The sequence below is a fragment of the Lepus europaeus genome, chromosome 4, assembly GCF_033115175.1.
Source record: "Lepus europaeus isolate LE1 chromosome 4, mLepTim1.pri, whole genome shotgun sequence".
In the NCBI taxonomy this organism is placed as follows: Eukaryota; Metazoa; Chordata; class Mammalia; order Lagomorpha; family Leporidae; genus Lepus; species Lepus europaeus.
Genome location: NC_084830.1, coordinates 130,357,302 through 130,369,466, shown reverse-complemented (window position 1 = coordinate 130,369,466; position 12,165 = coordinate 130,357,302). Strand labels below are relative to the sequence as shown.

Below are 12,165 nucleotides of genomic sequence, written 5' to 3'. Positions count from 1 at the left end.
GAACGTTTTTTGGGTGTGGATTTCTTGAAACCAAGCAGAAACAGCCTTATCAGTGTCGTCATAGAGTGCATTCCTCATCCTTTTCTGCTGTGCACCCACAGAGGCCTCCCGCACCTTTTCTTCTAATTTGGTGCGATCCTGCAAGAAGGCAACGTCGCCTTTCCTCATGCCCGAGTCCACAGCTTCCACAACTTTCCTTTTTTTCTCCAGGGAGAACTGTCAACATTTCTTGTTCCCCTTGTTTGCAATTTCCAGGGAACAAGGCTGGTCCACAGTGAAGAGCGTCATATCCTTCCTGCTTGCGGCTTGTTTTGCCACAAGTGTGGACAACTGAGAAGACAAAATGGAGAAGACAAAACCTGTCAGGAACCACACAAAGTGAAGTCCCCCTAAAAGATGGGTTCAGATTTTTAAAAGCTCTATTAGTAAATGATAGAATATGGCCAAAGGCAAGAGAACGTAAGATTCATGCCACTGACTGTGGAGACGACATACATAGACTCACAGACTATCTGAAACCAAAGGCATCTTACAGATAAACTAGTTTACTTAAACCTTCTGAGCCTCTGTAGAAATGGGGATGACAATGTCTGCTCTGCCCCTGCGAGCACACACTGAAATACAGAAGGTGAAAGAGATCTGCAGGCAGCCATGCGCTGCAGAAAGTCACGGAGCTGTTGTCCACCTCGTTCTTGTTTTACGGATACAGTCACTGAGGCCCATGTTCATGCAGCTCGCATTTCTAGACTCAAATTAGTACTCTGTCTGCCTCTCCATGGGCCTGCCTGAAACTCCAGCAAAGTGACGTCTTCAAAGCTCTATCACTATCTGGCCTGGAAAGATGGTTCTGCTAGTCACACATTCATTTAATGAATATTTACAAGGGCCGAGTGATAAGGATACAGTGATGAACAACAGAGTCAAGGTCCCTGCCCTGGAAAAACAGAGGGGCTGAGAAATAATAATAATTACAGAGAGAAGGAGATTTCAGACTGTACTGGGGAGTGGAAGGAGAGCTATTTACAAAGGGTGGTTGGGAGTGGCCTCACTGAGAAGATGGCATGTAAGCTGTGAGCTCTGTGAAGAGTAGGGAGAAGGGCAGTCCAGCAAAGAACACAGCATCAGCTGTGTTTCCAAAGTATGGCAAACCTTGCGGCGCCGGCACACCGGGTTCTAGTCCCGGTCGGGGCACCGATCCTGTCCCGGTTGCCCCCTCTTCCAGGCCAGCTCTCTGCTGTGGCCAGGGAGTGCAGTGGAGGATGGCCCAAGTGCTTGGGCCCTGCACCCCATGGGAGACCAGGAGAAGCACCTGGCTCCTGGCTTCGGATCAGCGCAGTGCGCCGGCCGCAGCGCGCCTACCACGGCGGCCATTGGAGGGTGAACCAACGGCAAAAGGAAGACCTTTCTCTCTGTATCTCACTGTCCACTCTGCCTGTCAAAAAAAAAAAACAAAACTAAACTAAAAAAAAAAAAAAACCAAAGTATGGCAAATGTGCACTGGAAAGAGTGGATAGTTTATTCTGAGTGCATCCGAAACCCACTGGTTTTCGGAGAAGGAAAGGTCATACGTTTTGTATTTAAAGAATCCCTCTGGCTGTTTTTGAGAAATGGATCAAAGAGGCAAAGGGATCAATTAGAATATTAGGATGCTGTTGCTGCTAATTGGGGTGAGATATGATGGCAGAAGTGATGAGCAGGCTTAGGTACAGTCCCTTTCTGGGCATGTCATCCCAGTAAAAAGTGGGAGTGAAGGGACTGGGCTCAACCAGGGAGGACATACCAGGATTTGATGATACTCAAGCCTGACCTGCTTCAGTGAGAATCTGAGAGGAAGTAAGTATTTTTCAAGAGTTTAGAATGATTCTGCTATGTCCCACGCCTGCAATTCATGGTATCAGATGATCCCTAAAGTCCCCTTCCGAATGGAGTACTGGATTCTAGACAGGTGAGCCAAACTAAATGCCTTTAGGGGCCAGGATGGCAGCATAAGGTCTTGGGGCAGGCGCTCTGGCACAGCAGGTTAAGCCGCTGCTTGCAGTGCTGACATCCCATGTGGTTGCTGGTCCAAGCCCCAGGTGCTCTACTTCTGATCCAGCTCCCTGCTAATGCACCTGGGAAAGCAGCGGAAGATGACCCAGCTACTTGGACACCGGCCATTCACGTAGGAAGCCTGGGCAAAGCTCCTAGCCTCAACCTGTCCCAGTACCAGCCACTGTGGCCATATGAGTAATGAACCAACAGATGCAAGATTTCTCTCTGTAACTAAATCTTAAATAAAAAGAGAAGGTCTTTGGAGAGTGTTGTGGTCCGTGTGTTGTTGGAGCTTTTAAAATTTTAAAACAACCCCCTCCACCCTCCCCCCCCCACCTCCCCACACAGATTGGTCGAGCAAAACATGATCAAGCTGTAGCGATTTTGGTAATTGCCTGCTTAGGTATTTTATCATGAGTGTGCTCCAAGAACAAAAGAAGTGGCTGTGACTGCCTTTTACCAAGGGCATCCTTCCTACCACCTCCACCCATCCACCAGTGGCATCCCCCATGTATCTGGCACGGGGCTTAATGCCAGCTGTACAGAGATGGGGCATACTGCCCACCACTGAAGAGCTTACCAGGAAAACAGGGCAGACAACCCCTGTGTCAAATATTGCCACAGAGGTTACAGAGGACGGGAACACAGAAGTGGGGCACAGATGAGCAGTGCACTTCAAAGGAGACAGTATTTATGCTGACCCTTAAAGAACAAATTAGAATCCATGAGAGCTAAGGAAATACAAGGCTCCACAGAAAGTTAATGGAAAGTAGAATTTAAAAAATATTTATTGTGGTGCAACTTTTTTTTGAAGTCCAATACACATTTTCCATGACTTTTTTTTTTTTTTTGAAGATCCTTCATATGTGTGGAATTCTTGGTCATGAAAAAATAAGTCTTTGGAGAAGAAAGGATTCAATCATAGGAAGGCTGAGATAGGATTCTAGCTTGATTCTGGGGCATTAAGAGGCCTTTGCAAATTTTCTTTTTGTTTTTTGGAATGGCCCTGTGGCTCTTTGGGTGTAGGGTGGAAAACCCAAGGAATAAAGTCCATGTTCCTAAGAGGAGGCCCTAAATCGAAAGGTAAAAGCAGCCTGGCCTCCTGGGCCACAGTTAGTTTGGATGTTCATTGGAGGGCAGTAGGAAAGTACTGAGGGACTTTAATCAAGCAAAAAAGAGAGGAATTCTGTGTGAAGAATGGAATTTCTGGATGTCAGAACCGAAGGAGTCCACATGAGATGAGATGGTGGCTGAGATTAGTAATGGAGACGGTAAGAAGGACTCAGTGTTGGGCTGTGTCTTTGCAGGCCTTGCTGATGGACTGGGTGTGAGGTGAAGGAGCAAGGGTAACTCCCAGACTCGTGGGTTGAGCACTGAGCAATCCACTGGATGGTGGTGCCATTCACTGAAATGGGAATGAATTGTTGAGGCTCTACTGAGTAACAGAATTTGTTAATCCCACCATAGGCTTAATACAGCTTATGTGTGGCAGGGCTGGGACTCAAAGCCAGGGTGGCTGACGACAAAGCCACTGCTCGGAAGGCTACAGAGCGCTCTGAAGCTTGTCTGGGAACCACCATTATTGAGAGGAGACCTGCAAAGAGAAACAGGCAAGAGCCAAACCTCACAAAGTCTTGGTCAGGCTGTCGAGTTTTACTCTAAGTGAAGGAGAAGATACTGGAGGGTTTTCAGCAGGGAGTGACCCCGCCAGAATGACGGTGCCCCCAAAGCAATCCGGCTGCTGTAGGAGCCACAGGGACAAGAGTGGAGGTGGAAGAACTGCAGCGGTCCAGGCAGGGGCGTGGCAGTGGCTAGGAGGCTACGCAACGTACGCGACGCGTAAAATGTGGCACAAGCGACAATCCAGTCCCATCCCTGATTCCCAGAGCCTCTCCACACAATCCTTCGGCTCGGCTTGAGTGACTCCAGGAACTCACTGTCACCACCATCGGTGGGCCAGCGGGAGACGAATGGAGGACCGACCACGGCGGTGAGGAGCGGGGCTTGACGCAGCACTAGGAAGTACCAACCCTATTCTGAATGAGGGCTGGGGTCAGGCCGTGAACGTCGTGCAGAGAGGAGGGTGGTGCTGTAGGCTTCTCGGCGCCCGACAGCCTCGCAGTGGTAAGGCGGGGCCTCGGCCCCTCGCTCTCGGCACAGCCCCGTCCCTGTTACCCGAGCGCCCCACAGCAGTGCCCGCGGGCTGAGCGGCCGGGGTGTCCCACAGCCGGCAGCCACAGCTTCCTCCGCCGCCCGGAGCTGTGGCCGGAAGCAGTCCGTCCGTATTAGCAGTCCCCCCCGCTGCGAGCCTCTGCGCAGTTCCTACGGGCCGGCCGGCCAGCGAGGGCTGGGCTCTTGCGCTTGCGCGAGGGGTCACACGCAGTCACGCGCCGCCGGCCGCTTCCGGTGTGCCGCGAGGGCCGCCGGGACAGGTCTCCCTGGCGATCCGTGGTGTGCTGCTGCTGCTGCTGCTGCTGCTCCTGTTGCCGCTGTCGCCCAGCCGGTGCAGCGGCGACGCCCGTGTCTCTGCTGCTTTCCTCGGGATCCCCGGGGCTCGACCCCCGGGGCCCTCGGCCGGCGTCGGTGAAGAGCCTGCGGAGCGAACCCGTGCTCCTACACTCGCCCTTCACAAGCCCCTGTCGCCACTCCGAGGAGGGGGAGCCAGAGGGGCTGTCGCGACTCCGCGCCGTGTGTCGCCGGGCGGGGCCGCGGGGCGGGGGCTCCTCCAGCCCCCGGGATGCGCGCGCGAGCCCTCGCCTCCACTTCCTGGTTGCCGCTGTCACGACCGGAGCCGCCTCTCGCCGACCGCGGGGAGCGCGAGCGCGCCGGCCAACCCCCACGTCGAGCGCCCGGGCCGGCCGCCTCCAGGCATGTGAGCCGCGCGGCCGGCACGCTGCTCTGGGTAAGTCCCACCCCGCGAGGGCCCGGCCGCGCCGCTGCGGCCCTCCCCGCCTCCGGGGACTCTGCTGCAAAGCGGGGCTCGTGGGGCGCAGCTCCCTGCGCGGCGGTCGGAATCTTGACGTCCTAGACGAAGGTGGGGGGAGGGAGGGAAGGAATTAGCCTGGAGTCGGAGGCCGTCTGGAGGTCCAGAGGGTATCTCGGGGGACGGTGAAAGTGGCTTGCAGATTTCAGGGATCGCTGGTAACAGGCTTGTAGAGGGGACGGAGACGGCTTAAGGTCGCACGACCCGTGCTGGTATTGGTTGCTGTTAAGCAGCGACACCTGAATTCGAGCGCAGATCGGCTGTCCTCCAGGGTCCTTGGTTTTAACGTTTATGTTATGCCGCTGGCCTTTGCCTCGCTGAGGCACGATCTGATGATAAACCGGGACGCAGGCTCAGAACGGGGCAGTCCTCTCCAGCCCGCACCCACAGATGGTTGTCCTGGCCTCCTTTCCGGAGCTGTTTTGCCCCCTAAACCCTGAGCGCCGTTCTCCACAGAGCCTCTCCCGCCTTTCTCTACAGGACTTGGAAGGGTCCAGAAGTCGCTGGTTTGAACTCCAGCTTCCCTTATGCTTTGCTGACCCATTGTTAGCCAGCCAGGTCGTGGACTGTTCTTTTCCTGGGTTGCACTATTACAGAATGTGGCGCTCTTTTTTTTGATTTGTGAGCTTTCTTTCTTTTAATGGGAATTATTTAGAGATGACACAAAACTAAAAAGAACCTCGGGGATCGCGTGTTCTTAGCCTGGGCATATGTCTTTAAAAGTAAAGCTGAAATAGTCCGTGTCTGCGTTTCCTTGGGGAAGGTTTTGGCTTTCATGGCATTTGACAGAGGATTCTAGGAGCTCCTGGGCGCATCGTCCTCCTCGCAGTAGGAACAGCTGAGCCACAGCGTGTGCAATCTACAGGTCTGAGATGGCGGGGTTCGAGTTCCGTCTTGGATCCGGCTCCTGGCTTGACGTCATGCATTAGCGGACACCTCATTCATGGAGCGAGGCGAGGTCTAGATGAGCTGCTTTGCACTGCTCCTCTCAGCCCTGGGTGTCCTCCCGCGTCTGCCTGTTTCCGGAGTCCGGACTGTCCCCCTGCCGGATGCTCAGGAGCAACCGCACTGTTTCCCTCCCATCAAATCGGATGGTTTCTCTCCTTGCAAGGACTGAGTCTGTGTGTAAAACTGCCAGTTGGAACTTGGCTACAAAAAAACTAACTTTTCTTGAACTAGTCAAGTTTTTTTTTTTTTTTTTTTTTTTTTTTTTTCCAATTATTTGAAAGGCAGAGTTAGAGAAAGAGGGAGAAACAGTTTCTCCTCACTGGTTCACTCCCCAGATAGCCACAGCAGCCAGAGCTGGGCCAGTCTGAAGCCAGGAGCTTCTTCTGGGTCTCTGACATGATTGCAGGGGCCCACGCACTTGGGCCATCTTCCACTGCTTTCCCAGGTGCATTAGCACGGAGCTGGATCGGAAGTGGAGCAGCCAGGACTCGAACCAGCATCCATATGGGTTGCTGATGCCACAGCTTTACCTGCTGCACCACAGCTCCAGCCCCAGGTTTTTGTTTTGTTTTGTTTTTTAAGATTTGTTTATTTTCTTGAAAGGCTGAGTTACATTAAGAGGGAGGGAGAGACAGAAATCTTCCGCCTGCTGATTCACTCCTCAAATGGCTGCAACAGCTGGGCCTGTGCCTGGATGAAGCCAGGAGCTTCTTCTAGGTCTCACACGTGGTTGCGCTCAAGCACTTGAGCCATGCTTCACTGCTTTCCCAGACCGTTAGCAGGGAGCTGGATTGAAAGTAGAGCAGCTGAGACAAGAACTGGTGCCCACATGGGATGCTGGCGTCACAGATAACGGCTTAACCTGTTACGACACAACTCCGGCCCCATCAGATGACTTCATATCTGTGCTGTCCAGTATCATAACCACTGTGTGGCTGTTTAATTACAGTTAAGTAAAACAGAGTTCCTCTGTCACAGTAGCTGTATTTCAGGTGCTCACGAGTTGTATGCAGCCAGTGGTTACTACATTGGCTAGCACAGACGTAGAACAATTTCGTCAATATCGGCTTTATAGAACAGAGTTGATTTAGAGAGTTACCAGTGGAGATAAGTGGATGTGTAGCATAATGAAAGGCCCAGAGAGTTGGATTTTTGAATTAAAACTCCCAAGTCCCTATTTGAGCCTAGTGGCCTTGGGCAGGTTAAGACTCTCAGCCACATTATCATCTTTAACCATGAACCCTTTCCTTTGTGTAGTACTTGACAGATCTCAGCATTGTCTGTCATTTTGAGTCGTGTCACTCTAAGTCTGTGTGAGAGTAGATGAGGCATCTCCCCCTCTCTGCTATGAACCTAGAGAGAACTGAAGCTAAATCAGCAGAGGGCCAGCGCCCAGATCACTCAAGCTGGCAGAGTATAAAGTAAACATCTTATATGTAAGCATTTACTGTGTGCCTGAATGAGTGAATGAATCCGGAAACTGTTTGCTTAGGGTAGTGAAACAGGTGAGGGGAGGGCCAGACCTTCTGCCTCCCCACATGTCCTTTTTGCCTGTTTCCATTTGAAATTCTGTAATGAGGAGCTAATAAATGTTTGAGCTAAAGGCTTCCTGTGAGTTTCCCGAGAATGAATACAAGTGAAAAAGCTCTCTAAGCCAGTGGTCCCAAATTTGCATGGTCAGAGGAATCACCTGCGGCAGATTTCTATCCCCTCTCTTCTGATTCCCTGTGGCTGACATAGAGCCCTGGAATCTATGTTTAACAGGTAAGCCCGGTGCTTCTTAGCAGCTGTTGAGGTTGGAAAATGGCCCAGGGCTATTTGGATATTTATGACATCTTTTGCAGGGCATACAAAATAATCAGCTTAAAAATGAGCCTGCTATAGATTTATTGAATTTCTAGTCCCACCTGTGGTTGCCTTGACAGGGCCTGACCCAGTGATTTCCCAATCCTTATACAGCTGGCGGGCCCGGCATTCCCCACCCCATACACCTTAAGGCCACAGCAGAGTTGAGGGATTGTGTAACCGGGAGGCTGCCGCCCTTTTTAGGGGAGATTCTTGAAACTCTGTGTTTGACTTTCTCTCCCCTAGCCATGGATGCATCATACGATGGTACTGAGGTAACTGTCGTGATGGAGGAAATTGAGGATGCGTACTGTTACACCTCCCCTGGGCCACCCAAGAAGAAGAAAAAGTATAAAATACACGGAGAAAAGGCCAAGAAACCCAGGTAAGCCAACATGTTTCCATGGCTGCTGGCGTTTGTAAACAGAAGCTGTTTGGAGAGCTGTGTTTAGCTGAGGGAGACCTTAAGAAAGAGTGCAGATGCTGGAGTCCTGGACTGGGTGATAGGAGGAGGGAGCTGGGGGGGGCCCGCATTTGCCATTCCTGGCCAGACCTTGCTTATTAGGTGTCATCACAGGAGTGCACCGTGCAGATGATAGAAGCTCTTCGTACATAAAAGAGCTATGAGTACATTATATCACTGTTGTTATCTAAATATTTAGAACGTGTCATTCATAAAATTATAGAATTATAAATAATGTCCAAATTACAGCTCTTATGTTCCTCTTAACTGAGCACCGTGAACCCACTGAGGCCAGCAGCATTGGTTCTCTGTGATAATTCGGCTTGCTTTCCTCTCTCAGCCTTGGGGAGGCATTGTTGACCAGTCAGCTGGCCAAAGACTGAAGGAGTAAAGCGTGTGAGTGGCAGGCAGCCTGGGTCGCCAGCCCCTGAGCGACCTTGCCCTGAGCGTGCGAGGATAGGACACCACACCACATCTTTCTTTGCTTATAGTGGGTTTTTACGCCAGTCATTTCTGCTGGAACAGCTGAGCCTGGTTCCAGGTTTCCAAGGGGGAGAACAGCTGCTTGCTGTCTTTACCATTTATTTTGCCATCTTCCCAGATGCCTTGGGGGCATTATTTAAATATTCCTTACTGGATGTTTAGTCCTTGTTGAGATAGACTTTGAGATGAGAAGCTGGGTTTTCCATCAGCTGAACCCTAACACTGTGGTACTTAGCTGTTGAATAAAGGAAAACCTGAAGAAGTCGTTGCTTCCTCAGGTCTGCTTACCTTCTGTACTATTACGACATCTACCTGAAAGTACAGCAAGAGCTCCCCCACCTCCCTCAGTCCGAGATCAATAAGAAGATTAGTGAGAGCTGGAGGCTTCTCAGCGTGGCCGAGAGGAGTTACTACTTGGAGAAAGCCAAACTAGAGAAAGAAGGTTTGGATCCTGTAAGTAAGTCTTTTTTCTTAGCTAATTTCTCCATTGCTTCAATAGGGAAAGCCTGGGGGAGACCAACCCCCGTGTTTTCCTGTTTCCTTTGCCTGGGAAAACTTACCATTTGCTTTCTTGAGTCTGTTATTGCCATTTGCATTTTGATGTGCCCTGCGCGCTCTCGTCCTCTGGTTCAACAGCACGTGGAACTGACATTCTCTGAGTTCTCTGCAGTGAGAACCTCCTTTTTTGCATTTTAGTATAACAAGTAGCTCTTTATCCCCTTGGGTAGCTAGTATTTTCCTTAATGTAGTGGCTTCCGTAGACATTTCTGCTACATCATGAGTTTTCATGTGAATATAATCGGGAGTCAAGTTAGAGGTAAATACAGCTGTTTTGTGTAGCCCTACATTCTGTTGCTGTTGGTTGTGAACTAAGCTGAAAGCAGAAATACGAGGTTAGAGACAACGCTGATGGTGGATGCTGAGGCTTTGAGTGCTTGGATTAAAGAACTAACAAGGAACCATTTAGGTTTGTGTCTGTCAGCCATTTTGTTATTTCTAGTTCACAGTAGCAAAATGTACGGCAACTGTTGAAATTTTTTTAAAACTGAAATTCCTGCTTGGGGGGGGGGGGTTGGAATTACCTTGCTATTGCAAGCTGAAACCTTTTAACCTTAACTCCTCTTTTCAATCGAAACAATTGTCTCTAACTTTGTTTTTGATGAGTTAGAGCAAAGCTTCCTCAGGAAGGCAAGGACTGTGCTATCTGCAGGCTGTGTTGTTTTGTTGGCGTCCATCTGCCACTGCCACTAGCTGAGCTTGTCCTTACTGGCTTGTCGTTTATCTTCCTAGAAGAGCTGTGTGTGACCCGTAGTCTGGGAGATGCCAGTCTGTGCTCCCTCCTGGTGATTTGTTTGAAATGGTGACACTGGGGATACTGTGGAGGGAGGAGAGGTGGGGCGTAAGAAAAGCACAGCTGTTTTCCCGTTGTTAAAAGTCAGCACTCTTTTACCTGATCCTGGAATGATTTGACTTTTGAAAACTCCACATTAGTGTAGATCTTTATTAAGTTTTAAAAATCTTTAGTTATCTGTGGTGGTTCCTTTAGTACATAAGCTCCTTTTATCTGCCACCATCCCCATGCCTACCACCAAGAATAGGTTAGCTATGGTACTAACAGCCTGCATTATTTAACTTCTTTTTTAAGTTAATATTTATTTATCTGAAAGCCATAGTTAGAGGGAGAGACAGAGATCTTTCATCCACTGGTTCATTTCCCAAATGGCTGCAGTGGCCAGAGCTGGGCCAGGCCAGAGCCAGGAGCCAGGAGCTTCATCCTGGTCTCCTGAGTGAGTGTAGGGGCCCAGGCCCTTGGGCAGTCCTCTACTGTTTTTCCAGGTGCATTAGCAGGGAGCGGGATCAGAAGTGGAGTAGCTGGGACTCAAATTGGCACGCATATGGGATGCCAGCATCACGGGTGGCAGTTTTATCTGCTACTACACAACCTCTGGCCCATCATTTAACTCTTGAGTCTTGGTTCGCTCAGCTGTGAGCCAAGGTACCATCTGTGGAGATGGTACCTTCTCTTAATGTTGAAAAGCAGATAACCTAAATTATCTGAGTTCTTGGTACATACCAATTTGGTCAGTAAATACCATCCTCTAGTAGATTAAATACCCAGTAATCATATAATAAGTGCCACTTGCTGAGCAGACTGACGCTTTCTGTGCTCACCTTGGGCTCCCTGTTGCCTGCCTGGAGCCTCACAGGAGCATTGCGGCAGCTTTTCCCTGGCAGCCCTGAAGCCATGGCTCCATTATCATTCCTTCCAGTCTGTAGAAGAACTGTCACCCAGGCCAGTCTGGTTTCTCTGTGCTGGTATTTATGAAGCACAAAACGTCCTTTTGTTTGCCACCATTTAACCTTCTTGTCGCAATTTCTCTACTTCAAAGGGTGACCTGAGAATGTTAGTTTCCCCATTACCTGTCCAATAAAAGTTCCATACAGAATTCCGGCTGTCTGCTCTCACGTTTCATCTAAATGCTGCTTTTAACTTCCCATCTCTTGAGTGCTTCCTTTGTGCCTTAAGTAGTTTCATCGACTTCTTTCTTTTGATTTATTTAAAGATCCTTTAGTAATTGACTTTAGTGCTCCTTTTAAAAGTTGCTTCTGGCCGGCACCGTGGCTTAACAGGCTAATCCTCCGCCTTGCGGTGCCGGCACACCAGGTTCTAGTCCCAGTCGGGGCGCCGGATTCTATCCCGGTTGCCCCTCTCCCAGGCCAGCTCTCTGCTATGGCCTGGGAAGGCAGTGGAGGATGGCCCAAGTCCTTGGGCCCTGCACCCACATGGGAGACCAGGAGAAGCACCTGCCTCCTGGCTTCGGATCAGCGAGATGCGCCGGCCGCAGCGGCCATTGGAGGGTGAACCAACGGCAAAAAGGAAGACCTTTCTCTCTCTCTCTCTCTCTCTCTCTCTCTCTCTCACTATCCACTCTGCCTATCAAAAAAAAAAAAAAAAAGTTGCTTCTGAAATTTTGTTGTTGTTGTTCCATTTAATTTCATTTCTCACTTAACTGTTTACTTTGAATGTTTCCATTTTCCTTGTTGGGTGTCTTTCAGTTTAAATAGTAAAACTAAAACAAAAATGCCTTTGTCACGGTGACACTTACCCATGCAGCGCTGTGCTTCTAGGACCTGGCCTCGTCCTCAGAAGACCTGGCCTGGAGTCCCAACTTTGCTGTTTCATATTTTGGGTTTTTGGGAAGTTCCTCAAAAGCCTCCGTTTTGGCCTTTATTTCTTCTTTTGTTAAATGAGAGTAATTATAATGGCTAACCTAATAGCATTGTTTTTGAAATAAAGTTGGGTATTGGGTTTGAGAACAGTTTCTAACAGTAAGTGCTGGGTCAGGGTTACTGCCCATGTTCTCCGCCTCACTGTGTTCAGGAGCGTATCAGACAGCCTCTGTTGAATGCG

At 49.9% G+C, this 12,165-nt stretch overlaps 1 protein-coding gene across 2 annotated transcripts in view; it reads left to right on the top strand.

The window, feature by feature from the left end:
- The first annotated feature begins 3,964 nt into the window (after positions 1–3,964).
- HMGXB3 (HMG-box containing 3) overlaps positions 3,965–12,165 on the top strand; it is a 57,277-nt gene continuing 49,076 nt past the window's right edge. Inside the window, exons 1-3 of one of the 2 annotated variants that reach the window (XM_062188858.1) lie at positions 3,965–4,021; positions 8,054–8,192; positions 9,032–9,206. In XM_062188858.1, coding sequence (XP_062044842.1) covers positions 8,056–8,192; positions 9,032–9,206 — 312 coding nt within the window. In that variant the 5' untranslated portion in view covers positions 3,965–4,021; positions 8,054–8,055. Of the gene's footprint in view, positions 4,022–4,827; positions 4,934–8,053; positions 8,193–9,031; positions 9,207–12,165 lie in introns of those variants that run through there. The other variant, XM_062188857.1, reaches the window with a different exon arrangement.